The following is a 24,299-nucleotide window of genomic DNA, read 5'->3' on the forward strand; positions in this document are numbered from 1 at the left end:
CCCCCCCACCCCCCCCCCCCCCCACCCCCCCCCCCCCCCACCCCCCCCCCCCCCCACCCCCCCCCCCCCCCACCCCCCCCCCCCCCCACCCCCCCCCCCCCCCACCCCCCCCCCCCCCCACCCCCCCCCCCCCCCACCCCCCCCCCCCCCCACCCCCCCCCCCCCCCACCCCCCCCCCCCCCCACCCCCCCCCCCCCCCACCCCCCCCCCCCCCCACCCCCCCCCCCCCCCACCCCCCCCCCCCCCCACCCCCCCCCCCCCCCACCCCCCCCCCCCCCCACCCCCCCCCCCCCCCACCCCCCCCCCCCCCCACCCCCCCCCCCCCCCACCCCCCCCCCCCCCCACCCCCCCCCCCCCCCACCCCCCCCCCCCCCCACCCCCCCCCCCCCCCACCCCCCCCCCCCCCCACCCCCCCCCCCCCCCACCCCCCCCCCCCCCCACCCCCCCCCCCCCCCACCCCCCCCCCCCCCCACCCCCCCCCCCCCCCACCCCCCCCCCCCCCCACCCCCCCCCCCCCCCACCCCCCCCCCCCCCCACCCCCCCCCCCCCCCACCCCCCCCCCCCCCCACCCCCCCCCCCCCCCACCCCCCCCCCCCCCCACCCCCCCCCCCCCCCACCCCCCCCCCCCCCCACCCCCCCCCCCCCCCACCCCCCCCCCCCCCCACCCCCCCCCCCCCCCACCCCCCCCCCCCCCCACCCCCCCCCCCCCCCACCCCCCCCCCCCCCCACCCCCCCCCCCCCCCACCCCCCCCCCCCCCCACCCCCCCCCCCCCCCACCCCCCCCCCCCCCCACCCCCCCCCCCCCCCACCCCCCCCCCCCCCCACCCCCCCCCCCCCCCACCCCCCCCCCCCCCCACCCCCCCCCCCCCCCACCCCCCCCCCCCCCCACCCCCCCCCCCCCCCACCCCCCCCCCCCCCCACCCCCCCCCCCCCCCACCCCCCCCCCCCCCCACCCCCCCCCCCCCCCACCCCCCCCCCCCCCCACCCCCCCCCCCCCCCACCCCCCCCCCCCCCCACCCCCCCCCCCCCCCACCCCCCCCCCCCCCCACCCCCCCCCCCCCCCACCCCCCCCCCCCCCCACCCCCCCCCCCCCCCACCCCCCCCCCCCCCCACCCCCCCCCCCCCCCACCCCCCCCCCCCCCCACCCCCCCCCCCCCCCACCCCCCCCCCCCCCCACCCCCCCCCCCCCCCACCCCCCCCCCCCCCCACCCCCCCCCCCCCCCACCCCCCCCCCCCCCCACCCCCCCCCCCCCCCACCCCCCCCCCCCCCCACCCCCCCCCCCCCCCACCCCCCCCCCCCCCCACCCCCCCCCCCCCCCACCCCCCCCCCCCCCCACCCCCCCCCCCCCCCACCCCCCCCCCCCCCCACCCCCCCCCCCCCCCACCCCCCCCCCCCCCCACCCCCCCCCCCCCCCACCCCCCCCCCCCCCCACCCCCCCCCCCCCCCACCCCCCCCCCCCCCCACCCCCCCCCCCCCCCACCCCCCCCCCCCCCCACCCCCCCCCCCCCCCACCCCCCCCCCCCCCCACCCCCCCCCCCCCCCACCCCCCCCCCCCCCCACCCCCCCCCCCCCCCACCCCCCCCCCCCCCCACCCCCCCCCCCCCCCACCCCCCCCCCCCCCCACCCCCCCCCCCCCCCACCCCCCCCCCCCCCCACCCCCCCCCCCCCCCACCCCCCCCCCCCCCCACCCCCCCCCCCCCCCACCCCCCCCCCCCCCCACCCCCCCCCCCCCCCACCCCCCCCCCCCCCCACCCCCCCCCCCCCCCACCCCCCCCCCCCCCCACCCCCCCCCCCCCCCACCCCCCCCCCCCCCCACCCCCCCCCCCCCCCACCCCCCCCCCCCCCCACCCCCCCCCCCCCCCACCCCCCCCCCCCCCCACCCCCCCCCCCCCCCACCCCCCCCCCCCCCCACCCCCCCCCCCCCCCACCCCCCCCCCCCCCCACCCCCCCCCCCCCCCACCCCCCCCCCCCCCCACCCCCCCCCCCCCCCACCCCCCCCCCCCCCCACCCCCCCCCCCCCCCACCCCCCCCCCCCCCCACCCCCCCCCCCCCCCACCCCCCCCCCCCCCCACCCCCCCCCCCCCCCACCCCCCCCCCCCCCCACCCCCCCCCCCCCCCACCCCCCCCCCCCCCCACCCCCCCCCCCCCCCACCCCCCCCCCCCCCCACCCCCCCCCCCCCCCACCCCCCCCCCCCCCCACCCCCCCCCCCCCCCACCCCCCCCCCCCCCCACCCCCCCCCCCCCCCACCCCCCCCCCCCCCCACCCCCCCCCCCCCCCACCCCCCCCCCCCCCCACCCCCCCCCCCCCCCACCCCCCCCCCCCCCCACCCCCCCCCCCCCCCACCCCCCCCCCCCCCCACCCCCCCCCCCCCCCACCCCCCCCCCCCCCCACCCCCCCCCCCCCCCACCCCCCCCCCCCCCCACCCCCCCCCCCCCCCACCCCCCCCCCCCCCCACCCCCCCCCCCCCCCACCCCCCCCCCCCCCCACCCCCCCCCCCCCCCACCCCCCCCCCCCCCCACCCCCCCCCCCCCCCACCCCCCCCCCCCCCCACCCCCCCCCCCCCCCACCCCCCCCCCCCCCCACCCCCCCCCCCCCCCACCCCCCCCCCCCCCCACCCCCCCCCCCCCCCACCCCCCCCCCCCCCCACCCCCCCCCCCCCCCACCCCCCCCCCCCCCCACCCCCCCCCCCCCCCACCCCCCCCCCCCCCCACCCCCCCCCCCCCCCACCCCCCCCCCCCCCCACCCCCCCCCCCCCCCACCCCCCCCCCCCCCCACCCCCCCCCCCCCCCACCCCCCCCCCCCCCCACCCCCCCCCCCCCCCACCCCCCCCCCCCCCCACCCCCCCCCCCCCCCACCCCCCCCCCCCCCCACCCCCCCCCCCCCCCACCCCCCCCCCCCCCCACCCCCCCCCCCCCCCACCCCCCCCCCCCCCCACCCCCCCCCCCCCCCACCCCCCCCCCCCCCCACCCCCCCCCCCCCCCACCCCCCCCCCCCCCCACCCCCCCCCCCCCCCACCCCCCCCCCCCCCCACCCCCCCCCCCCCCCACCCCCCCCCCCCCCCACCCCCCCCCCCCCCCACCCCCCCCCCCCCCCACCCCCCCCCCCCCCCACCCCCCCCCCCCCCCACCCCCCCCCCCCCCCACCCCCCCCCCCCCCCACCCCCCCCCCCCCCCACCCCCCCCCCCCCCCACCCCCCCCCCCCCCCACCCCCCCCCCCCCCCACCCCCCCCCCCCCCCACCCCCCCCCCCCCCCACCCCCCCCCCCCCCCACCCCCCCCCCCCCCCACCCCCCCCCCCCCCCACCCCCCCCCCCCCCCACCCCCCCCCCCCCCCACCCCCCCCCCCCCCCACCCCCCCCCCCCCCCACCCCCCCCCCCCCCCACCCCCCCCCCCCCCCACCCCCCCCCCCCCCCACCCCCCCCCCCCCCCACCCCCCCCCCCCCCCACCCCCCCCCCCCCCCACCCCCCCCCCCCCCCACCCCCCCCCCCCCCCACCCCCCCCCCCCCCCACCCCCCCCCCCCCCCACCCCCCCCCCCCCCCACCCCCCCCCCCCCCCACCCCCCCCCCCCCCCACCCCCCCCCCCCCCCACCCCCCCCCCCCCCCACCCCCCCCCCCCCCCACCCCCCCCCCCCCCCACCCCCCCCCCCCCCCACCCCCCCCCCCCCCCACCCCCCCCCCCCCCCACCCCCCCCCCCCCCCACCCCCCCCCCCCCCCACCCCCCCCCCCCCCCACCCCCCCCCCCCCCCACCCCCCCCCCCCCCCACCCCCCCCCCCCCCCACCCCCCCCCCCCCCCACCCCCCCCCCCCCCCACCCCCCCCCCCCCCCACCCCCCCCCCCCCCCACCCCCCCCCCCCCCCACCCCCCCCCCCCCCCACCCCCCCCCCCCCCCACCCCCCCCCCCCCCCACCCCCCCCCCCCCCCACCCCCCCCCCCCCCCACCCCCCCCCCCCCCCACCCCCCCCCCCCCCCACCCCCCCCCCCCCCCACCCCCCCCCCCCCCCACCCCCCCCCCCCCCCACCCCCCCCCCCCCCCACCCCCCCCCCCCCCCACCCCCCCCCCCCCCCACCCCCCCCCCCCCCCACCCCCCCCCCCCCCCACCCCCCCCCCCCCCCACCCCCCCCCCCCCCCACCCCCCCCCCCCCCCACCCCCCCCCCCCCCCACCCCCCCCCCCCCCCACCCCCCCCCCCCCCCACCCCCCCCCCCCCCCACCCCCCCCCCCCCCCACCCCCCCCCCCCCCCACCCCCCCCCCCCCCCACCCCCCCCCCCCCCCACCCCCCCCCCCCCCCACCCCCCCCCCCCCCCACCCCCCCCCCCCCCCACCCCCCCCCCCCCCCACCCCCCCCCCCCCCCACCCCCCCCCCCCCCCACCCCCCCCCCCCCCCACCCCCCCCCCCCCCCACCCCCCCCCCCCCCCACCCCCCCCCCCCCCCACCCCCCCCCCCCCCCACCCCCCCCCCCCCCCACCCCCCCCCCCCCCCACCCCCCCCCCCCCCCACCCCCCCCCCCCCCCACCCCCCCCCCCCCCCACCCCCCCCCCCCCCCACCCCCCCCCCCCCCCACCCCCCCCCCCCCCCACCCCCCCCCCCCCCCACCCCCCCCCCCCCCCACCCCCCCCCCCCCCCACCCCCCCCCCCCCCCACCCCCCCCCCCCCCCACCCCCCCCCCCCCCCACCCCCCCCCCCCCCCACCCCCCCCCCCCCCCACCCCCCCCCCCCCCCACCCCCCCCCCCCCCCACCCCCCCCCCCCCCCACCCCCCCCCCCCCCCACCCCCCCCCCCCCCCACCCCCCCCCCCCCCCACCCCCCCCCCCCCCCACCCCCCCCCCCCCCCACCCCCCCCCCCCCCCACCCCCCCCCCCCCCCACCCCCCCCCCCCCCCACCCCCCCCCCCCCCCACCCCCCCCCCCCCCCACCCCCCCCCCCCCCCACCCCCCCCCCCCCCCACCCCCCCCCCCCCCCACCCCCCCCCCCCCCCACCCCCCCCCCCCCCCACCCCCCCCCCCCCCCACCCCCCCCCCCCCCCACCCCCCCCCCCCCCCACCCCCCCCCCCCCCCACCCCCCCCCCCCCCCACCCCCCCCCCCCCCCACCCCCCCCCCCCCCCACCCCCCCCCCCCCCCACCCCCCCCCCCCCCCACCCCCCCCCCCCCCCACCCCCCCCCCCCCCCACCCCCCCCCCCCCCCACCCCCCCCCCCCCCCACCCCCCCCCCCCCCCACCCCCCCCCCCCCCCACCCCCCCCCCCCCCCACCCCCCCCCCCCCCCACCCCCCCCCCCCCCCACCCCCCCCCCCCCCCACCCCCCCCCCCCCCCACCCCCCCCCCCCCCCACCCCCCCCCCCCCCCACCCCCCCCCCCCCCCACCCCCCCCCCCCCCCACCCCCCCCCCCCCCCACCCCCCCCCCCCCCCACCCCCCCCCCCCCCCACCCCCCCCCCCCCCCACCCCCCCCCCCCCCCACCCCCCCCCCCCCCCACCCCCCCCCCCCCCCACCCCCCCCCCCCCCCACCCCCCCCCCCCCCCACCCCCCCCCCCCCCCACCCCCCCCCCCCCCCACCCCCCCCCCCCCCCACCCCCCCCCCCCCCCACCCCCCCCCCCCCCCACCCCCCCCCCCCCCCACCCCCCCCCCCCCCCACCCCCCCCCCCCCCCACCCCCCCCCCCCCCCACCCCCCCCCCCCCCCACCCCCCCCCCCCCCCACCCCCCCCCCCCCCCACCCCCCCCCCCCCCCACCCCCCCCCCCCCCCACCCCCCCCCCCCCCCACCCCCCCCCCCCCCCACCCCCCCCCCCCCCCACCCCCCCCCCCCCCCACCCCCCCCCCCCCCCACCCCCCCCCCCCCCCACCCCCCCCCCCCCCCACCCCCCCCCCCCCCCACCCCCCCCCCCCCCCACCCCCCCCCCCCCCCACCCCCCCCCCCCCCCACCCCCCCCCCCCCCCACCCCCCCCCCCCCCCACCCCCCCCCCCCCCCACCCCCCCCCCCCCCCACCCCCCCCCCCCCCCACCCCCCCCCCCCCCCACCCCCCCCCCCCCCCACCCCCCCCCCCCCCCACCCCCCCCCCCCCCCACCCCCCCCCCCCCCCACCCCCCCCCCCCCCCACCCCCCCCCCCCCCCACCCCCCCCCCCCCCCACCCCCCCCCCCCCCCACCCCCCCCCCCCCCCACCCCCCCCCCCCCCCACCCCCCCCCCCCCCCACCCCCCCCCCCCCCCACCCCCCCCCCCCCCCACCCCCCCCCCCCCCCACCCCCCCCCCCCCCCACCCCCCCCCCCCCCCACCCCCCCCCCCCCCCACCCCCCCCCCCCCCCACCCCCCCCCCCCCCCACCCCCCCCCCCCCCCACCCCCCCCCCCCCCCACCCCCCCCCCCCCCCACCCCCCCCCCCCCCCACCCCCCCCCCCCCCCACCCCCCCCCCCCCCCACCCCCCCCCCCCCCCACCCCCCCCCCCCCCCACCCCCCCCCCCCCCCACCCCCCCCCCCCCCCACCCCCCCCCCCCCCCACCCCCCCCCCCCCCCACCCCCCCCCCCCCCCACCCCCCCCCCCCCCCACCCCCCCCCCCCCCCACCCCCCCCCCCCCCCACCCCCCCCCCCCCCCACCCCCCCCCCCCCCCACCCCCCCCCCCCCCCACCCCCCCCCCCCCCCACCCCCCCCCCCCCCCACCCCCCCCCCCCCCCACCCCCCCCCCCCCCCACCCCCCCCCCCCCCCACCCCCCCCCCCCCCCACCCCCCCCCCCCCCCACCCCCCCCCCCCCCCACCCCCCCCCCCCCCCACCCCCCCCCCCCCCCACCCCCCCCCCCCCCCACCCCCCCCCCCCCCCACCCCCCCCCCCCCCCACCCCCCCCCCCCCCCACCCCCCCCCCCCCCCACCCCCCCCCCCCCCCACCCCCCCCCCCCCCCACCCCCCCCCCCCCCCACCCCCCCCCCCCCCCACCCCCCCCCCCCCCCAAACCCCCCCTCCCCAACCCCCCCTCCCCCCCAAACCCCCCCACACCCCCCCAAAAACCCCCCCCCCCCCCCAGCGCCCCGCCTGCCCCCCCCACTCCCCCCCCCCCCCCCACCCCCCGCACCAGCCCCCCCCCCACCCCCCACCCACCCCGCCGCCCCCCCCCCCCCCCCCCCCCCCCCCCCCCCCCCAACCCCCCCCCCCCCCCCCCCCCCCCCCCCCCACACCCTGCCAGCATGGCCAATTGACCATGCTGGCAGGGGCTGATGGGAATTGTAGTCCATAACATCTGGAGTGCCAAAGGTTCGCCACCACGGCCTCAGAGTAAGGAATGAAGAATGCAGAAAAAATATATAAAATATGCATCTACAAGCCAAGGCAATCATATCATTGGGAAAGGGGCACATTTCAATTCACACTGAACCAACCACATGGGGCAAGCTAGAGTCCACCCCCGCCCTTAATGGCACAGGCTCTTCCTGGGCCAAAGCCCATGACTGCCAAATCAAAACTATAGCAAAAGGATGAGACACATTAAAACAAGGAAAGATTGACTGGCTTGGCCAATGGATTCCTATGGAATTTATTGACCATTCAGAGAAGCACAAGGGCAGCACAACCTGCTGCTCATTTTCCAGTTGTAGCGGTGCACAACAGCTGCAGGAACACACATACAATCTTTGATTTAAATATATATTTTAAAAACAGCATGGTGTAGTGGTTAGTGTAAGACCAGGATCGGAGAAACTCAGGTTTGAATCCCCATTTTAACATGGCAGCTTGCTGGGTGATGTTCAGCCAGCCATATATGCTCAGCCTAACCTATCTCATAAGGTTGCTGTGAAGATAAAATGGAGGACAGAACAGTGTAATTCCTCCAAGGAATACCAGGGTCATGAGGAGGAGGCAAGTAATGGTAAATCGCCTGTGAATACCCCTTGCCTTGAACACTCAATGGGGCCACCATAAAGTCAGCCGTGACTTGGTAGCATAAAAAGAAGAGGTCATTATAGAGGAGAAGCACATATATATTTATTTATAATTCTTATATACTGCCCCTCCCCCAAAGGGCTCTGGGCAGTGAACAACAAGATGAATAAAACAGACCAGTGTTGGAGCAAATAAATAAATACAAGTTACAGTAAGATAGGCTCCACTTAACCATAACATTAAAACCCCATTAAACAGCACCTCATTCAAGACAATCAAAATTATGCAAAATAATACAAAAGTATTGGTGACCAATTTAAAACTCATAGAAACCCTCCCAGAAAAAGAGGAAGGGGAGCGGTTGTTATGGGCCCAGAGTGCACGGGAGAGCAAAAGGAGGGGGCGCATATCAACAGCTGGTCCCCCCAAAAGCCCGGTGGAACAACTCAGTCTTACAGGCCCTGTGGAACTCACCAAGACCCCACAGGGCCCAGACAGCTGGTGGTAGAGTGTTCCAACCACTTCAATTTCCCCTCTGGTACAAGGACATAAGCACTCCTGACATGCTCCACCGCCATATCTCCCTTCTAATGAAGCAGAGGGAAGAACATTGAAAACTCTTCTCTGTCTGGGAATCAATCCATTAGCTAAATTGTTTGACGCTACCAATCTCTTGTTTCCTGAAGGGATGGTGCATTGCAATAGAGCTTCGACGGCACTGAAGTCTGATGTCCCAAACCCTTTGCTTGATTCCCAGTTTATTTTTGGAATGACCCAAGGCTGATGGCTGAGTCAATGGGTGTAGTTTTGCTCTGCTGCTCAGGCAGGGCCGTGCCTGGCTGGGGCCTTCGCCATGACATGCTGTTCTGCCTATGCAGCTCCGAAAGAGCCTAGAGCCCAAGGGCTTTGCTATGCTGGCTGTTTAGCAACAGAAGGGAAATGGGAGGTTCGTTGTTGTTGATCTGTGAAATTGATTGCTTCCTAGCTCATTCGGTGGATGAGGGACAGAAAGAGGGCCTGGTGTGATTTGTACGGTAAAATTAAAGATCAGAGAAACTGAGTTGATGCCATGCAGGCTTCAAAGGGTTAGGGGGGGGGGGGGGCAAAAGCAATCCATGACAATCCGGATAGGCTTGGTTTTTTAACTTTTAAAAACAAAAACAATTTATCTAGAAATATGCTGATGGAAGGGTTTGCTAGTAAGCTAGCCCTCGGACTTACGGAAGGGTTTGCTAGTAAGTAAGCGCTCAAGAGCCGTGCGGCGTACCGGTTAAGTGCTTGCATAGCTACTCACACAGTCAGGAGTTCAAGCCCCCTGTGGGACAGATATCCTGGCAGCTGGCTCATGGTCAACTCAGCCATCCATCCATTCCTTGGTTGGTAAATGACTACCTAGCACATAGCTAGGGGGTAAAGAATAGCCGGGGAAAGCAATGGCAAACTACCCCACAAAAATGGCTTGCCTATAAAATCATTGCTTGCAGTGGTAACCCAGGGTCAAACACAACTGAAGGAGAAACTTTACCTTTTAATGGGAGCCTAAAATTCACTTGAGTAAATGCAAGCTCAAAACTTATTTGCACACTGGTGATCTCTTTTCATTGTGGTTTGGAACAAGAACAGGAACTTTCCACTGGAACTACTGAAAAAGGTGTTGGGCTGGATTTAAGAAATGGGGATGCAAATGAAGATGTTTTACTTCAAGATGAGTTTTTAGTTATTGTTTATTTTTTAAAAACCTCTTCGTGACCATGTATCTTTTTGTAAGGATGTTTCTCTAATCACGACTGAAGGGGAAACTTTACCTTTTTACCATTAAGCCCTCGGACTCAATTCGACTTCAGCATCAACAATTTTAGGATTGCACTGAAAAATTTCTCTAGCCTTCCCAGATAAAACTGCCTGACGGACTTTCTTCCCCCTCCCACCCCAATTTTCTATTTTCGATTTAACATCCAGCCTGTCGAAGAACTCTGAAAAGTACGGAAGCTTGCCGACTGTGTTCCATTATTTTTGTTGGTATTTATAAATGGTACCAAATGACTTTAACTTTTGGATTTTTTAAACAAACATAACATTTTAAATTTCTCCCATGCACACAACGAAATCGAAACTCTTTTCCATGTGCTCCTGTTGTTTCTTGGAACAGAGGCCTGACTGTTTAAGTTTTTCTGCTGACTTTCACACAGTCAAGCACTATGAACCCTCCTGGTCCAGTAGTAATATTAGTTTGTCATCGGCCTTTGAAATGCTAAGGCTCTTTAGAGAAACATAAATGCAGGCAAAGTGTGCACAAATATACACAGTTTGCAAAGATTTGTTTTAAGGAAACTTATTTCTTTGATTTGGAATATTGCCGGAAGAAGGCAATATTACAACATATATCTACGCAAAGTTGCTCTAGTCTAAGTCCGCTGAATTTAATGGGCTTACTCTAGAGTCCTAAAGTAATTTCGCATAGGATCGCACTGTCAGAAAGATTTCCCCTGGCCCAGAGCCTTTTTGACTTGTCAAGCCAGTCACATGCAGAAGAATTCAGAGTCGATCTTTCTTCGTTGAAGGCTGACTGCACAGAGGGCATCTATATAATCAACACTACTGAAAAATTCGTTTTAAATGTTATAACGTTTAGCTTGATATTAAAATACGCTCTCAGTCATATTATGACTCTGACAGCCCAATCCCAAGAGGGGACCAAATCGGCTCTTGGAAAGAAAAATAAGTATTGCACCTATTTCAGTTTCCTCCCGAAATGTCAATTTTTCCTAGAGGGAGAAAAAACCCAGTTGGCACTGCCATTCATAAACTGTTGAAGTTAGCTGAGTAGAGCGTGCCCAAATACAGAATCAACTCTGCAAGCCCCTGTCCTGTCAGCAACATTCTCTGTAATGCTCCCAGGCATACACAGTTTCACTGCTCACATTCTATGGTGGACATCTCCGCCTCTGAAGTCCGGAGGTTTCTGCCATTTCCAAGAATATCACACATTAATCATCTTTTCCGGTCGGAGCCCTGGGTTATCTGCACGGTACCAGGATGCTCAACGTCCCATAAACTAAACAGGAGCCATTCAGACCTTAAAACTGAAGATTACTTTCATAATCCTTTCTGATACGTTACCAGCTACCCTGCCCCAAAGCAGGCTATATTTATGTCAGGCATGCATTCTCAAGTACTGATAAGTACTCGTCAAGCAATACTTGATAAGAGCTTCACAAAACTATGCACGGAGTAAAACAGTGAACAAGATCAGCTCTCCTTTTCTAGTAATGCTAGAACGGGGTTGTGGGGAGCGGGGGGGGGGGTGGCGGGGGAAGGGGGACACGCCCAATGCAATAGAAGGACAATAGATTGTGGAAGACAAAAGGATGTGCGTCTTCACTCAACAAGTAATTAAACTGTGGGATTCACTGCCAGTTGCCTTTATGGTTGGCCACTCTCACAGATGGCTTTAGAGAGGGATTAGACAGATTAAGGAAGGGGCATCAGTGGCTAGTAGCCAAAATAAATACATATCTAGAGTCAGTAAACCTCTGACTCCCATTTAAGTCCTCTTTTAAGGTCAATTAAAAAGCAGAATTGGGCCTAACCAACCAAATAATTCATTTTCATCTACAATACAGTTATCCCTTCCATATCACTGAGGTTAGGGGTGCAACGCACTCCGCGATCTAGAAATCCAATTGAACAACGTTTGGCCCTCCCTTTGTATCAGGGAAGAAATCTTATTTTTTTTCTTTTCCTTTTATTTTAACTTCTAAAAAGAAATTGTGTACATTTATGGTATTAAAAGACAAAATATGTTGATATTAGACAATGCTGTACATATCTTTTATGCATTTCTAAGTTTCTAAACCTTTTCTGTGTTGTCTGCTGCGGCGTAGTGGCATAGTGGCTAAGAGCAGGTGCACTCTTATCTGGAGGAACCGGGTTTGATTCCCAGCTCTGCCGCCTGAGCTGTGGAGGCTTATCTGGGGAATTCAGATTAGCCTGTACACTCCCACACACGCCAGCTGGGTGACCTTGGGCTAGTCACAGCTTTTCGGAGCTCTCTCAGCCCCACCCACCTCACAGGGTGTTTGTTGTGAGGGGGGAAGGGCAAGGAGATTGTAAGCCCCTTTGAGTCTCCTACAGGAGAGAAAGGGGGGATATAAATCCAAATTCTTCTTCTTCTTCTTCTTCTTCTTCTTCATGCGTTGTCTACAGCTTCCACAACACTCCCACAAAAATCTCCATTTAATTTCTTATCCCTTCCCACGAATATATCAAAACCATGCTGCAGAAGGGATAGCTGTATTTGCCAGACAGATGTCTTTGCTCAATTTAAGAGGTTTTTTAAAGAGCAAAAAAAATTACAACACGATGAACTCGGAAGGACAAATGGCACAAACAATATTTGAAAGAAATAAACAGTGAAGGGTGAAATGAAGCAAACTTTGAAAGGGTGGTGCACAGATACTGGGCATGGAGTTGAACTGCACGCCTCTCTTTGGTATTTGGTCACTCCCCTCGCCTCCACATCTGTTGTGTTCTTTCTTCTGCCAGCCGCTGTGAAGTGGCACCTCCAGAAATGATCATGAAACTTTGAAAGTTAAACAAAAAAGCAGTAGAGGCTAGAGATGCCGCTCACCCCTCTTAGGACATGGAAGGCCAAATCAAAAGGAACCATATCTCCCTTTTGTAGGTAAGAAGAAGAGTTTGGATTTATATCCCCCCTTTCTCTCCTGCAGGAGACTCAAAGGGGCTTACAAGCTCCTTGCCCTTCCCCCCTCACAACAAACACCCTGTGAGGTGGGTGGGGCTGAGAGAGCTCAGAAGAGCTGTGACTAGCCCAAGGTCACCCAGCTGGCGTGTGTGGGAGTGCACAGGCTAATCTGAATTCCCCAGATAAGCCTCCACAGCTCATGTGGCAGAGCTGGGAATCAAACCCGGTTCCTCCAGATTAGATACACGAGCTCTTAACCTCCTACGCCACTGCACTGTAAGGAGCAGCAAGCTAGAAATCAAAGATAACCTACAGACTAAGGCCCTTCCATTCTTCTCCGCTGCGTGGCGAAGAACTATACTTCTGACTCATGCCACATTCAAGAGGGGTGTTATCAAGACCTTCCAGGGAAAGGACTTCATAAAGTTTCTCCTCCTCCCCCCATCTTGGGCCATGAAAGGGAGGTCTGCAGAGACACTATCTATTCTGGGATTTTTGTCCATTTGCTCCTGGAAAGAAGCCACAATCCCATGGACGGCCCTCATATTTTCACTGTTCTTCTAGCCAAGGCAGAAAAAGAAAAAATGAGACTCAGGAACAACTTGCTCACCACCTCGCCCCGCTTCCCAGAGATGAACAATGTCTGTTACATTTTTAGTACAGTTTTATTTAACTCTCAGGGTTTCATGATAATTCAGGGAGGACGCTGTGGTCCGCTGCTCCTGTACGCCGTTCTGTTCGCCCTCACAACACAAAAAACCTAATAGAGGGCAATGACCCATGGAAACTCTGCGGGAAATGCCTCCTTGCGCAGAAGGGCATAAGAAAAGTTCCATTGTTCTGCTTTCTGGGTGTCCAACCATCAACCACCTTTCTTTGCTAAAATGAAGAAGGTTAAACAGTAGCTATTAGTAGTATTTGGAGCCAAGAGAAAGCTCCAGAGAGTTGTTTGTACTATGACGTCTGCTCAAAATTAGTCACATTCCGTTTTATATTTTACTATAACCATTAAAATAATACAGCTGGCTACTAGGAACAACGTTCCTGCTGGCCCAGCATACATTTTACAAACTATTTTAAGATTTTTGTTAACTTGTGATCTCACTCATAAATTCAGGAACAGCAAAATGTCCCGTTTGAGAGGGGCACGCTCATTTTTACAACAGGAAGCAATCTCAGAATCATTTTTTTCCACGAATACAGATAATTCTCATTGTAGCCTGTTGCCTCATCCAGAACAGGAACATTTTCGTGGGATTATCTGGTGACGTTTGAGAGATTGAGCGACCAATCCTCAACAGGTCTACTGGAAAGTAGTTCCCGTTTTATTCAGAGGGAAGTGTTTTTAGCATTGCAACCAGAGTTGAGAAAATGCCATCCACAATGTTTTATTATATTTCCTATCGCAAAGCAATTGGTAAAGCTTGGGTCCAAAGCCAAAAGGAAGATGAGGATTCTTGTGTTGCAGAGATCTTCAGCACACACTCAAAGCTGACAGAAATACATACTTAACACTTACTTGGCACAGAGTGGCAAGCTGCAATCAAAGTTCTGCTCACAACCTGAGTTCAATCCTGACAGAAGTCAGTTTCAGGTAGTTAGCTCTATCAGGAGTGTTCAACTCTGACGTTTCAGATGTTCATGGACTACAATTCCCCTTAGCCCCAGGGGCTGATGGGAATTGTAGTCCATGAACATCTGAAACACCAGAGTTGGACACCTCTACTCTAGACCAGTGGTGGTGAACCTATGGCACGGGTGCCAGAGGTGGCACTCAGAGCCCTCTCTGTGGGCACGCGCAAACAGAGTCCCCCTCCACAAACACATCTAGGCTGGCCTGGGCCGCTGGGGTCAATTATTAGCATTAAACCTAAGACCTAGTTTTGGGGAACCAGTGTAGGTAGCCCTATTAAGCGCTGTTAAACCCCACTGGTTTTCAGGTGAAGAACTAAAGCACGATCCTTTTCCTGGGAGTAAGCTTGGTTGCTGGCAATGGGGCTTGCTTCTGAGTAAACCCTCCTAGGGTCGTGATTCACCCATTGGAAGAGTTGCACGGTTGCTTCAAAGCAAAGCCACCGACTACCACCAAGCTTACTCCTGAGTAACACACGCCTCGGAGCCAACTGTTTTTTCTAAACTAAAACCTCAGTATTCAGGTTAAATTGCCATATTGGCACTTTGCAACAAATAAGTGGGTTTTGGGTTGCAATTTGGGCACTCGGTCTCAAAAAGGTTCACTACCCTGTTTCCCCGAATATAAGACATTCCCTGAAAATAAGAGATAGTAGAGGTTTTGCTGAAGTGTGAAATATAAGGCATCCCCTGAAAGTAAGACGTAGCAAAGTTTTTGTTTGGAAGCATGCCCGACGAACAGAACACAGAAAAATAAGACATCCTCTGAAAATAAGTCATAGCGCATCTTTGGGAGCAAAAATTAATATAAGACACTGTCTTATTTTCGGGGAAACACGGTACCACTGCTCTAGACTGACTCAGTCTTCCATTCTTCTGAGGTCAGTAAAATGAGCACCCAACTTGCTGGGGGTAAAGTGTCAATGACTGGGGAAGGCAATGGCAAACTGCCCCATAAACAAAGTCTGCCTAGTAAATGTCGTGATGTGACATCATCCCATTGGTCAGTAATGACCTGATGTTTGCACAGGGGAACGCCTTCACTTAAAACTGCACCAGGATCTTTCCTGAAAAGTTGACATGGATGTCCAATTTTGACTTCCACATTTGTTATGAATATTGTTCCACAGGAAAAGGGTTCACATCTTGAAGGGGTGGGGGAAGGTTTCTCTTGTAACATGTTCAGACCAACATTTTCCCACACACAAAAGTAAAAAATGTTATTCCCACTATAAACTTAAACCCAAGACCTTTTTTCATCTATAAACAAACATCTATTTAAAGAAAACAGCAAATTCCTCATTTTTTGTGTTGACGGAGATTGGAGAAGAGACTTGCTCAAGGCACACAAAGAGAGGTTAAAAAAAGAATTTAGGGAGAAATATTCTGATGTCATATGTTTCATCAAATCACAGCCCATCCCCAGGAACAGAAGAAAAACAATGCATGACAAATCCTCAACATGAAATTGATAGCAGGCTGGGTATTTGCTTGTTTATTTATGGGCCACCTTTCTCACTGAGATTCAAATCAGACTGGATTGTTTTAGATCTTGTAATCAAATATTGTAAGACATCCAGTAAACAATGCAATGGGATTAGGATTACAAAAATAGTTGAATTAATAATTCTGTTCTGAAATGCTGAATAGATAATACAGATAATACAACATGTTGTGTTTTTTTTAAAAGATGCACCTGGAAAACTGATTGAATAAACCTGCCCGTTAAGACACCAAGTTATGTAATAACTAAAAAGCATTCATTCTATTGACATGAAAACCGTGCCTCTGAAATGCTTCAGTCTACATAGGAAGCTCTTGTTCCAATCCATTCCAACAAGGCAATGCTATTTTAATTCCATGGAAAAGTCATATTAGACCTTTAAAGGCAACTGGATCTAAAACTGGAATTACCAGAACAAAGAGTGGACGGAGAAAGATCTGGCAAGGAAGAAAAGGGTGACAAATGGATTCAGCTGGCTTTTCAAAGCCTCCTTTGAGATGGTAGAGTAGCCCATAAAATGAGCTTACTAAACCAGGAGTCTTGATTTAGAAGTCAACATTTCCAAGATAATCAGCACCTCCTGAATTCTGCTGTCACAGGAAGTCAGACTCAATTGCCCTGCCAAGTACAGACCTACAGTGACAAATCCAATGACTACCTTTTTTGTACATTTTAAATCAGTAAAACTACAGAGAGTTTTTTTTCCACCCAGGGTATAATGGAAAGAATGCACAGAAACTGCATTTATAGGATTCCCATGTTTCCGTACAACCTCTAGGGCGGCTACCTCACACAAAGCTCCTTCACATCTTTCTCTCGTCTTCCTCCTCCTCCTCGCTAGCAGCCAACACAAAGGAGGTTTTCTCTACACACCAGAGGAATCTAAAGGCTTTGGGGGTGGGGGGGGGAAATGCCAGAGACAAATCCTTTGCCTCGGGCACATGAAGCGCTCTTTCCACATCTCTAATCAATTTCCAAAGAACAGGTAGGAGGCACCTGCTTACCTGGATCAAACAATACACTGAGCCACCATCCAAGAGATAAAAATTAAAAACGCAGGGCGGGGGTGGAGGGGGGGGGGAGACATCCTGACTGCTATCTTGTTGGGAAAAACACAGATAAAAATCACTGTCCGGTTAACCAAATACATGTTTGTGTGTGGATGAAATAAATGTAAGATTCATCGGCAAGGATTTCCCTCCTCTAGAATTTGTAGCAGGTGCACAAAAGCAGGCGCGCACATCGGTTGCAAGGACACCTGCCTTGAAACAACCATCCCGAACACGAGAGCCCCCCTCAGGCATGACGGGAGCAGGGGGAGGAATGGAGACAGGCGGGCTCAGTCCCCCTCCCCCCAACACGGGGAGGTAGCAGCTAACTGGAGACAGGCTCGCTTGCATCAGGAGAGCAGGCTGCTAGGCTAAAAAAGACTGGAGTAGAAATCTGGTAACGTAGCAACAAGCACGAGTGAGGAAAGGGAACATGGAGTATGAAGAACAACGGTTAATGGGCGGGAGGGGGATAAAATTCGGTTTGTTAGCAGGCAAAATCAGGAGAAACTTGGGTGGGGGCCATGGGAGGATGCATAAATTTTGGAAGAAGCAAACTGTTGGAATATGAACCAACCGTCCCCTTGCATCCTTTGCGAGGATTCTTTACAACAGCACTCCCATCTCCTGGCTGGGATAAAAGGACTCCAAGATCTGGTGGTGTCAGACAAAGGGGGATTTCACTCTCGAAAGCTTCTACCCTGAAATTCTGGTCGGCCTCTCGGTTGTTACTGAGCTCAAATCTAATTGTTTAACTTTCGGGAAGGTACAGGAGCCTGTACAAAGGGAAGATGTTTGCAGTAGACACAGAGCAGAGAAGTGCCCCTGAGTTTGCTTGTTCATGCAAGTATCTCTGCCGGATCGGGCCAACTGTGGCCAGTCTCCAAGATGTAAGAGCCAGCTGGATCAACTCAGTGGTTCATTGAATGCATCATCCTGCTTCACACAGCAGCCAACAAAGAGGGTCCGGGGGTCCAAGCCTTCCCCCAGGGGATGCCTCCCAGCAGTGGTTCTCTGGGGTTGACTGCCCTGGCAGGTGGAGGATCCCTTGAGTCAGGGCAGGCCCCCTTTCCCTGAGGACCCTTTGTCCTAACCATCTGGCAGGGGGTGCCCTAAGAGAGAGCATCTACTGAGCCATCTGGGTGGGAGGCGCCGGAAGATCCAGTCCGCTCTCCGGGGGCGCAGGTCTTCTGCCAGCAACTGGGGGGAGGGGGCTGGATCAGCGGGGTCAGGGGTTGTGGGATTCAAATAATTTAAGAAGCGGTTGTTTACAAGGGGCATTTTAACAACCGGTTCTGCTGAAGTGGTGCGAACCTGCTGAATCCCACCACTGGCTGGGATGTCCGAAGAAGCAGGCGTCGAAGGGTCCCAGTGGCCACCTCTGCAGGAATGACCCGCTTCTAGCACGGCCCTGAGCTTTCACGGCTGGGCTGGGGAAAGCACTCTGCACTCGCTCAGATACCCCCGCGGTGCATTTCTCCGCTCCAACTTTGAAGGGTGCGGGGAGGGGGACGGGAAGATGCTTTCCCAACCCTCCCCCCTTCCCATCCTCCTTCCTCCAACGTGGGCAACTTCCCTGGCCAGGCAGGCAGGGGCAGCCGGACTCGGGGCGCAGAGTGCCGGCACCGGCGAGCCTGGCCAGAGGATGCAGCCCGGGAGAGACGCCCGCCCGGCACCGGCCACTCACCGAAGTAGACGGTCTTGTCGCACTTGGGGCACTTGGACGCCATGGCCGGCAGGAGGGCAGCGGCACAGCACAGGCGGCGGCGGCGGCGGCGGCGCTCGGCTCCCCGGGGCGCGCCCGACTCGCGCGCTCCATCCGCCCGGCCTGGCCGCCCCCGCCGGCTCCGCCCCCGCCGCGCCCATTGGCTGCGCCGCGGCTCCTGGCCCGGGAGGGGGAGCTGCTGGGCGGAGCCGCCGCCGCCGCCGCCTCCAGGCGCTGGTCCCTGCGCGGCATCCCGGGGGCGGAGGAGCGGAAGCGGCCCTGGACCGCGCCGGCCGGGTTCATGGGCGATGCGAAGGCCGGAGAGGCCGGTCGTCTTCGCGCGGCGCAAGCCGAGGGGGGCTTCGTTTGTTGGGCGCGGGTCAGCCGCCAGGACGGGCGCGTTTAGGTCCAGTGGATGAAGTTGGGGCCGCCCGAAAGAGAAGCCAGCGGGTTCTAGATCAGTTTCAAGCCTGCACTGTCCTTGCGTTTCGCTAGCAAATCAATGGGTTCTACATCAAACCAAGCTTGAACATTTAATAAGCTTGTACATTTAATTAGCAAATTAACTGCTAACTGCTAATTAAATTAATTAGCAAATCGGTGGGTTCTAGATCAAACCAAGCTTCAACTCTCCGTACATGTCATTAGCAAATCGGTGGGTTCTAGATCAGATCAAGCTTCAACTCTCCGCACACGTCGTTAGCAAATTGGTGGGTTCTAGATCAAATCAAGCTTCAACTCTCCATACATGTCATTAGCAAATCGGTGGGTTCTAGATCAAGCTGCACCATCCTTACATTTTAATTGACAAAGTGGGTTCTACATCAAACCAAGCCTGCACTATCCTTAGAACTGTCCTTACATTTCATTGAAAACTCCCACCACAGTACTGGTTTTATTCTCTCTCTTTGTCAGAGTATTTTTTAAAATTATCCATCTTCTGTGCTGTACTTGGGCTTCCTCTGTGTGGGTGCATCTGGTACTACCTTGCAACCGCCATGGTTTGTGGTTGGGTCCTGCACCGTGTCAGAATTTGAAAAGTGCTCACATGCTGAGAAAAGGGTTGGGTACCTTGGGGTTAGATTATGGAAAAACAGGGACAATCTGGCAGCCATTACAGGGATTGCATGCTAGCATGACTGTAGGATCAAGGCCAGCCTGGTTTAGTGGTTAACAGCAGGTAGACTCTAATCTGGAGAACCGTGTTTGATTCCCCACTCCTCCACCTGAGTGGCAGACCTGCAGACATGGATTTGTTTACTCAATCCTGCACAGGAAGCCTGCTGGGTGACCTTGGGCTAGTCACAGTTCTCTCAGAACTCTCTCTCAGCTCCACTTGTCTCGCAAAGTGTCTGTTGTGGGGAGAGGAAGGAAAAGGAGTTCGTAAACCCCTTTGAACGTTTTTACAGGAGAGAAAGACTGGGTATAAATCCAACTCTTCTTCTTTCCACCCAAGATGCGTAGAACGTTTTCAGAACATTCCTTATCCTCCCCTTTACCATTATGTTTTTCTGTATTCGCCTCCTCCAAACGTTTTATGGCTGCCATAATGTTTTTTATTTTTAACTTTGTTGCTTATTCATAGACACAATGCTTTGTTGATCCATTGACTTGATGCTTTGTAGATCTGTTTGTAGATCCATTTAATCAATGCTTCCTTGATCCACCAAAACAGCAAAAAAACCTCTCCTGAAATGATAAAAATGTATAGCTGAGGGGGAAAGGAGGGAGGAGAATGGTGGACCATGGCATAGGAAAATGGCCAGACGCTTCAGCAGGAAAGATCAAACACATAGTTGCTGGACTTGACCCAAAAAAATCATAGAGGATGCTGCAGCACACATAATCAGAGCCAGTCTGGACTCTCAGAGATGCCCAGAACAGAATAGCCTTGAAGAGCAATATGAAGAAGACAAAGTAGTGACATAATTATGTGGCCTTATATAGATTAGAAGCTGTCTAACCCATGATCATAGAGTTGGAAGAGACCCCAAGGGCCATCAAGTCCAACCCCCTGCAAAGCAAGAACACACAATCAAAGCACTCCTGACAGATGGCCATCCAGCCTCTCTTTAAAAACCTCCAAAGAAGGAGACTCCACCACTCTCTGAGGCAGTGAATTCCACTGTCGAACAGCCCTGATAGTCAGAAAGTTCTTCCTAATGTTTAGGTGGGATCTCTTTTCCTGCACCTTGAATCCATTCCTCAATAGATCCAATTGTCGAGAGCCAATCAAGAGGGGCTCTCCTCCAAGAATTAAAAGTCACAACAAGTGTCATAAGAACATAAGAACTAGCCTGCTGGATCAGACCAGAGTCCATCTAGTCCAGCACTCTGCTACTCGCAGTGGCCCAACAGGTGCCTTTGGGTGCTCACATGCAGGATGTGAAAGCAATGGCCTTCTGCTGCTGCTGCTCCTGATCACCTGGTCTGCTAAGGCATTTGCAATCTGACATCAAGGCGGATCAAGATAGATCGACTTCTCCTCCATAAATCTGTCCAAGCCCCTTTTAAAGCTATCCAGGTTAGTAGCCATCACCACCTCCTGTGGCAGCATATTCCAAACACCAACCACATGTTGTGTGAAGAAGTGTTTCCTTTTATTAGTCCTAATTCTTCCCTCCAGCATTTTCAATAGATGCCCCCTGATTTTAGTATTGTGAGAAAGAGAGAAAAATTTCTCTCTGTCAACATTTTCTACCCCAGGCATAATTTTGTAGACTTCAATCATATCTTTTCAATCATATCTTTTCAATCATATCTTCAATAGTCTTTTTACTTCTATTCCATCCCATCACCTTTTTTTCTCCCTGGACTCTTTACTTCTTTCTTGATTACCTCCTCTTTGAAGTCCACAGTGAGAATATTGGATTGTTTTGTCATTCCCTCCTGCTGATCTGCCTTAGAAACTGAAGTGTGGCAGGATAAGCTGAGTTTCACTGAACCTGATATCTGGCTTTAATTGTTAATTGCAAACCACTTTGCTGTAACTTAACTGCCTGAAAAAAGGCATGCCTCTTAACATGTACAGAATGCCTTTTACTCACATGAGACTAACCTCTAATTGTTTTACTCACATGTGACTAACCGCCAAGCCTCACCGAGAAAGTTGTAACTCTGTTCTGAACTTCACAGTATACGCTGACAACTTTGTTCTCAGATCCAGGGTCTGAATATAGCAAAACTGGCCTTCAGAGAAATGAAGACACAATTAAAAGTGGGAATGTTCATTGAAATACTTATCTGTATGCACTACTTAGTGCCACTATTTGCAAACAGTAGCAAGAATGAACTGACTTTTTGTATATTCTAAGAGGGTGTTTCAAGTATAGCTAACTTTGTACAGTGTTTGAAGTCAGATATGAGTTACCCAAGAATGTGCACTCTTATCAAGTGAGGCAGTTTGTTGTTAGGAGATAATGTTGAAATCCTGTAAGTAGGGAAAGCTGTACTGACCAAGCGCTTCTTCTCAGAAGGGACTTCTTGCCTGTAACCTGCTTACTTTGGGGGTAAGAAGCCTTAATGTTCTCATTTGATTACTCTTCTTTCATTATCAATGTGACAATTACAGAAGGATAGATAGTGAAATGGTTTGTGGACTTAGTTTATATTAAGAACAGAATAGTTATGCTTTACTAAAAAGCTGCTAATGGAAGCAGATATTCTCTAATAGTATTACTTGTATGCTACACCCAGAACAAACCTATTGCTTTAGGAAAGTGTATCTCTGGCTAGGAATTAAATGGTCTGATATAGTAACGCTAAATAGATGCTTAGCGTTTCTGATGTGCACACCTATCTTTGAATCTGGCCTGACCAGAGTAATCCAGAACAGAACAAATAAATTTGTATGGAGAGTACGAAAGTCAGGGTCTTTACAGTGGTAGCCCCATGATTATAGAGCAGCCTCACTAGGGGCACTTGGACCCTACACCATTGCTGTTTAGGAGGCCACTGAGGATAGTTTTATTCATGAGGGTATTTGATTTGTTCTTCTACCTATCTGCAGTTTCAAATAATTAATTGTAACTAGTTTTTAAGTATGTTTTATTGTGTTTTGTTATTATTTACATTGTAAACACCCTTCAGATCCTATAAGGTAGAAAGACAGCTAATGGAAGTTTTCAACAAACATCTCTTGTTGACAGGCATGGTTGCTGAACTCAAATGGCACGGGAAAGGGCTTCCCAAAATTTCTCAAAGCAGCCTGGGACTGGAAAAAGAATCCTTAGACAGGAATAAACTCTTAACATAGGATGATTCTCCATCAATCTGTTTAATCCCCCCTTTAAAACCATTGATGCCAGTGCCCATTGCTACTTCCACCAGCTCTGAATTCCACAATGTAATTACTCACTGAGTAAAGAAGGACTTGCTTTTGTATGTCCTGAATAGAACTTCATTAGGTGCTCCTAATTACTACTGTGATTGGCATGGAAGACAAAGTTCCGTCTCAATACTTTGTCCGCTCCTTGAATAATATTATAAACCCCTATCATGTCCTCACACGTTCATTTTTCAAAACTGAAATGTCCTAAGCTCTGTAGCCTCTATAGCAGGGTCTTCAAACTATGGCCCTCCAGATGTTCATGGGCTACAATTCCCATCAGCCCCTGCTAGCATGGCCAAATGGTAGGGCTCATGGGAATTGCAGTCTATGAACATCTGGAGGGCCATAGTTTGAAGATGGTTGCTCTATACTATAGGAACAGTGATACAACTCATTTGATTGCTAGCTTCTCCTAGCTTCCCGTTTGTGCAGTATCTTTTTTTGAGCTATGACATTGAACTATACTCAGCAGCACATTTCCGTTAAGAGGTTTTGCTGGGTCTCTCCTTCCTACTGCAGGTTTTCCTCTTATGTTGTCCCTGGAGAATTCTTGTCCACCAACAGCATCACTTGGCAAGCCCTTTGCTGTGTGAGATGGGAAGGTGAGAAGTCCCATTCTACTGGATAGGAATTCTACTCTTCCACCTGAGTGGCAGAGGCTTATCTGGTGAACCAAATGTGTTTCCGCACACCTACATTCCTGCTGGGTGACCTTGGGCTAGTCACGGTTCTCTCAGAACTCTCTCAGCCCCATCTGCCTGACAAGGTGTCTGTTGTGGGGAGAGGAAGGGAAAGGAGCTTGTCAGCCAACTTGAGTCTCCTTACAGGAGAGAAAAGTGGGGTATAAATCCAAACTCTTCTTCTTCAACTGCTGGAAAACCCCTTCCAGTATTTCAAATGTGAACAGTGTTTTGTATGTAAAGTTGTAAAACGTATTTTATCCAAATGTGTTTATGCTGCCTTTCTACCCAGTTACAAGGCCCTTTTGAGTCCCCCAAGTTTATTCCTTTCATTGTCATTGATAGTCCCCTGCAAAGTTGGTGGGTGGATTGGTGTATGCATCTTCACCCCTTGGTGAACTCTGCATGTGGGCCAGGGTGCACATGAATGAAGGCACTAGGATGAAATCCAGGGGTCATAGCACACCTGACAGTGGCAATGGGCTCCATCACAGCATGTCATTCAGAACCTTTCCGCACGTGCAGAATAATGCACTTTTAATCCACTTTCAATGCTCTTTGCAGCTGGATTGTGCTGGGCAAAACAGCAAAATCCACTTGCAAACAATTATGAAAATGGATTGGAAGTGCATTATTCTGCATGTGCGGAAGGGGCCTCCTCAGCACAGCAATGGCACGCTGCATATCATTTATTTCTTTAGATTTTTATTCCACTGTTCCCTTTTCAGGCCATTTCCAACATTTAAGAAAGCCATGCATAAACATTATAAATAGTTTTAAACTTACACTTAAAAACATATTTAGACTTTAAAATT

The 24,299-nt window shown here is 59.4% G+C and overlaps 1 protein-coding gene across 1 annotated transcript in view; it reads right to left on the bottom strand.

Annotated features, from left to right (window-relative positions):
• The window catches only part of CRIP2 (cysteine rich protein 2), a 42,348-nt gene extending 23,737 nt beyond the window's left edge, over positions 1 to 18,611 (bottom strand). The window contains exon 1 of the mRNA XM_048516116.1: positions 18,457 to 18,611. Coding sequence (XP_048372073.1) covers positions 18,457 to 18,499 — 43 coding nt within the window. The 5' untranslated portion in view covers positions 18,500 to 18,611. The remainder of the gene's footprint in view (positions 1 to 18,456) is intronic.
• Positions 18,612 to 24,299: the final 5,688 nt, after the last annotated feature.

This window comes from Sphaerodactylus townsendi, linkage group LG14, assembly GCF_021028975.2.
Source record: "Sphaerodactylus townsendi isolate TG3544 linkage group LG14, MPM_Stown_v2.3, whole genome shotgun sequence".
NCBI lineage: Eukaryota > Metazoa > Chordata > Lepidosauria > Squamata > Sphaerodactylidae > Sphaerodactylus > Sphaerodactylus townsendi.